The sequence below is a fragment of the Cryptomeria japonica genome, chromosome 1, assembly GCF_030272615.1.
Source record: "Cryptomeria japonica chromosome 1, Sugi_1.0, whole genome shotgun sequence".
NCBI classification, from domain to species: Eukaryota; Viridiplantae; Streptophyta; class Pinopsida; order Cupressales; family Cupressaceae; genus Cryptomeria; species Cryptomeria japonica.
This window is the reverse complement of record NC_081405.1, coordinates 78,814,654-78,819,685: the sequence shown is the minus strand read 5'-3', so window position 1 is coordinate 78,819,685 and position 5,032 is coordinate 78,814,654. Positions and strand designations below refer to the sequence as shown.

General features: G+C 35.6%; 1 protein-coding gene across 1 annotated transcript; it reads left to right on the top strand.

The window, feature by feature from the left end:
* The first annotated feature begins 438 nt into the window (after window positions 1-438).
* Window positions 439-1,865, top strand: LOC131041899 (uncharacterized). Its single transcript, XM_057975128.2, has 2 exons — window positions 439-941; window positions 1,028-1,865. The coding sequence occupies exons 1-2, from the start codon at window positions 439-441 to the stop codon at window positions 1,863-1,865; spliced, it is 1,341 nt and encodes a 446-aa protein (XP_057831111.2).
* The last annotated feature ends 3,167 nt before the right edge of the window (window positions 1,866-5,032 follow it).

Genomic DNA, 5,032 nt, shown 5'->3' with positions numbered 1-5,032 from the left:
GAGTTTTGGGATATTATTAATCTGGATTTATAGGAGGTGGTTTGGGAATCTCTTCGTTGTAAGAAAATGCTCCGAGCTTTGAATTCTACTTTCTTGATTCTCATCCCCAAAAAGGATGGTGCTGATAAACTTGAGTTTTTTCGCCCGATTGCTCTCTATAATGTTGTATATAGGATTATCACTAAGCTGATTGCAGAGAGGCTCAAAACTTGTCTTCCTCTTGTGATCTCTGAGGAGCAAGGGGGTTTTGTGGCTGGTAAACAAATTCAAGATGGGGTGGTGGTGGCTTCTGAGGTTATTCACTCTATGGCGACCTCAAAGGAGCGATCTATGTTCATCAAATTGGATATGGCCAAAGCATATGACGGAGTTAAGTGGAGTTTTCTTTAGAAAATTCTTTTAGCCTTTGGTTTTAGCATAGAGTAGGAGAATTGGGCTATGAGTTGTGTTACTTCTTCGTCTTTCTTGGTTATTGTGAATGGCAAACCTTCAGAGCCTTTTGGGGTTTCCCGTGGTCTTCACCAAGGGGATCCTCTTTTGTCTTACCTGTTCATTATTATGGTTGAGGGTTTGGGTCATTTTCTTAAGTTTCGTGCTTCTCAAGGCCTTATTCATGGTTGGCAATGGGGCAATGGTTTGCCACAAATCTCACATCTCCAATTTGTAGATGATACTACTCTTATGGGTTTGGCTCGTATCAGGGAAGCTGAATCTTTTCGGTACACCTTGGATATTTACATTGCTGCTTCTGGTCAGAAAGTCAATGAGCATAAATTTTCTATCTTCTTCTTTAATACTCCTCAGACCATTCAAAGGCGGATTGCTGATATTCTGCAGTTTCAGGTTGGTCTCTTCGCTTTATTTATTTGGGTATTCCTCTTACTATTGGAAGACACCCCAGGTCTTCTTGGCAGATTATACTTGACAAGTTGCATCAGAAGGTTAATCATTGGACTCATTGGTGGCTATCTACTGCTGCCAAATTGACTCTTTTAAAATCTGTTATTCAAGCTTTGCCTATTTACAGATGTTTTGTTCAAGTTGCTCCCATGTATTTCCTTAAGGAATTTGATACCCTCTCTCGACAATTTCTTTGGAGTGGTACTTTGTCAACTGCTAAATGGAGCCTTGTTAAGTGGGACACCATGTGCAGGCCTAAGAATGAGGGTGGACTTGGTTTATGTTCTGCTATTTTAAATGGGCAAGCTCTTGCTGCTAAGTTATATTGTCATTGGTGCACTAGTAAGAATCAACTTTGGGTTCGTATTCTTACCCATAAGTATCTTCCAAATGTTAATGTGTTTGATGTTTCTTGCTTTCCTGTGGAGGGTCGTGGTTCTATGATTTGCAATACTTTGAAGTTGGGGGCTCAGTTAGTTAAGAATGGGCTCTTTTGGATCTGTCATACAGGGTCTCAAGATCCTTTTTGGTTGGATTCCTGGGATGGTCATCCTCCTATCCTTTCTACCCATCCTCATCTTCAGTCCCTTTCTGATATGTTTATTTCTGTTGGTTGGGATACTATTGATCATTATAAGATTGCTCATAATGGAGGGCTGGTGGCTTGTTTTCGTTGGAAGAATCCTTCTGAATTGCCACTTGGAGGCTTTGTGGAAGATAGAAAAGAGCTGGCTCAAATTCTTGAGTCTCGTGAATGCACCACCTTGGTAAGGAATGATGCTTTGGTTTGCGCAAGTAATAATTTGTCTGGAAAGTTTTATGTTTCTACTGGCTGTGTTGAGTTGGTGTGGCAGACTTTTGGGGACATTCAAGTCCCTTGGTGGAAGCAAGTTTGGTATAAGTTCTCTTGGCCAAAGTATAATTTTTTCATGTGGCTAGTGGTCCACAACCGATGCCTCAACTAGGATAATTTATGTAAGCATGGTTTTCAGAGCCCCTCGATGTATGTGTTGTGTTGTAATAGTGAAGAGAGTATCTCTCATCTCTTCTTTCAATGTTCCTATTCTAGACATATTTTGCACTGTTGGTGGGAGTTGTGCAACCAATCCTGTTGGCATGTCTCTTCTTTGGCTGAGTTTTTTGCACATTGGAGCACGACCCCAGCCAAAACCTCTTTTCTTCAAGTTGCTTGGTCTCTTGGCCCTTCTTTTATTATTTGGCATATATGGTTGGAGAGGAATCATCAATTTTTTCAAGATGTGCTACTGGGAACCCACCCCTTGTGGTGGAAAATTCTCCACTCTTTGGGAGAAACTATTTTTGCAAAATGTGATTTGTCTACGACTATGGATCCAGGTGATGTTAGTTACTACAACCGGCTCCATCTTCCTCCTCCACAATGCCAACTCATGAGAAATAGATGTCGACACCCACTTCGGAAGATAAATCAGGTGGGGAGGTGGTGTCCTCCTCAACAAGGCATTCTAAAAATTAACATAGACGAGTCTTCTCAGGGAAACCCTAGTCCTGTTGGTATTGGCGACATTGGTAGAGATAACTTGGGGACTGTTCAGTTTCTCTTTTCTATTTATAAAGGTTGTCACACTAATAATTTGATGGAGGATCTTGCCATTTTATTTGCTGTGGAGCAGGCTTGTGATCTTGGCTGGAGGAGGCTCATTTGTGAATCTGATTCTCAGGTGGTGGTGAATTTGCTGACTTGACAACATTCTACGGATGTTAGCTGGCAGTTGAGTTTGGTTGTTAATGAGATTCTTCATTTGTGTGATTCTTTGGTTTCTGTTTCTTTCACACATATCCCTAGGGAGTGGAATGGTGTTGCTGATTGTCTCGCCAAATGGGCTTCTGAGCACATGCATAATTGGTATATCATGGATAAGGGTCAATTACCCCTAGATTTGTCTCATTAGTTAGACCACTTAGTGGATCTTGATAGGGTTATTTGATGCCCTTTCTTTGTACTTGTTCTGCTTTGAATAAATTTTAACCCCTCCTTTATTTTCATAAATGTTTTAGAAGAGATAGAACACCAAGGTGGGTGTTGCTAAGTGTGCCAAGGGGGTGCTTCTGATCATTCCCATATGTTGTTTCAAGTTGCCACTAAAGATGGCCTAGGCTTCAACAATCCATAAATTACAAGGTCTTACACTTGATAGTCTCAATAGACATAAGAGATATTTATCATTAGGGTGTACTATTCATAGGTTCATTGCTTGGTAGACTTGCATGTATTTGTGACATTCAACTATATGCAGTATACGAGGATGCAAGATAATCCACATGTAACCTTGAGGAGAAGGGACTAGGATCGCTTGAGATCATTGTCTTTGTCCTCTTTGCAGGGATCCTTACTGGCTATATGCTCTCTCTCCTTGCACTTCATATTTTGTGTTCTCAATTTTTATCAATAAAATGAAAGATCTATTTCTAGTTCCAATCCCTTAGGGAATTGAGTCATTTGAAAATGACTATACAACCAACTAAAACACACCCCATACATTGATGAATACTTAAATCTCCTTTGAATGTGATCCATTTTGGTTGGCTGCATAGCCAATGCTAGGGCCATATAGTGTGGAGAACCTACCTTTGCACCTCCCAAAGTCTTATGTGGGTATTCCAAATCACTCTTAGTTTTGTACAACTTGTCAAGTTCTCGACTTATAAAATTTGGTTTCAGATCCACATGTTCAAATATGATGCCACATTAACATGCTTTTTGATAAGGTGTCCAAAATAGTCCCCCCCAAAAAAGAGACCAATAGTTTGCATTAAATAATATTTAATTGATATGTGATGTGGCATCACATAATTGAATCTAATTCTAGATACTTATATATTAATGCATATACCTATTAATATTCCACCTTGCAGTAACCATAAGCACTGATAAATATTGAACATAATCATTAAATCCCACACAATAAAACAACTAATAATGACTGTCTAACAAGCTCGAAAGTACATAATTAATAGATAGAACTAAGCTAGTCTCCTTCCTCAAATTGATTCTACCTCATCCTTTGAACATCCCTAAACACAGGCCTGAAATTTGACGATCACCCCTACCTGTCATATGAATTTTTTATGATAGTTTGGTCATTTCAATGTCTTTCATTTGATTGTAAAAAACAGTTTGATTAGTAATATATACAAAAATCTTAAATTTACTAAATTTTTAAATTCATACCCGAAAATCTTGTTTATAATTATATTTTATTTTGAAAAGATTTTAAATTAAAGTATATTTATAATAAATATTATATAATCATATATATTACATATTAATATCAAATGATAATAAGTTAATAATTATTAATAATAAATATCAAAATCTTAAATTTGATCTATTATGGCAACTTTCTAAATTCACCACAATCTTATTAAAAAATTAAATTGACTAAGTTTCTAAATTTGTATAAAAAAATAGAAACTATTCTAAAAACTTATGTTAAAATATTTTAAAAATTAGAAAAATTTATACCTATCATTTCAAAATATTCAAAATAAACAATTTGCTAAATTTACATTTAAGACAATCTTATTTGAATATTTTAAAAATCAAATTGATTAAATTTCTAAATTCATAACAAAAAATAGAAACTATTTTAGAACTTCATATTAAAATATTTTAAAAATTAAAAACAATATATCTTATCATTTCAAATTATTCTAAATAAATTTAAATTTTTATAATAAATATTCTAAAATAATATATTTTAATATTATAAATTAGAATACTAAATTATTTATAACAAGAGACACATTTGCATTAGGTTCCTACTATAATTTTCTTGTATTAAAGTTGTCCTTGATCTTGTGAATTATAGTAATAATATTAAAATATTGACATTGTTAAATAAAAATTTGAAATAATTTAAATAATAATTGTAGCAATAATATAGGGAGTTGACCCTACAGTGCAATGATTGTTGCAAGGGCAACGTTAATATTGCCTCCTCGGTTCAAATATCACCCAGACCATTGCTTGGTGTATGCAAGATGGAAGATTGACAGTATAATGGAACATATGAACAAACAGCTTGGTGGTGATTGAAAAAGTAGTATGTGATAGGGAGATGGATGAAGAGAGAGGACAACACATAGAAGT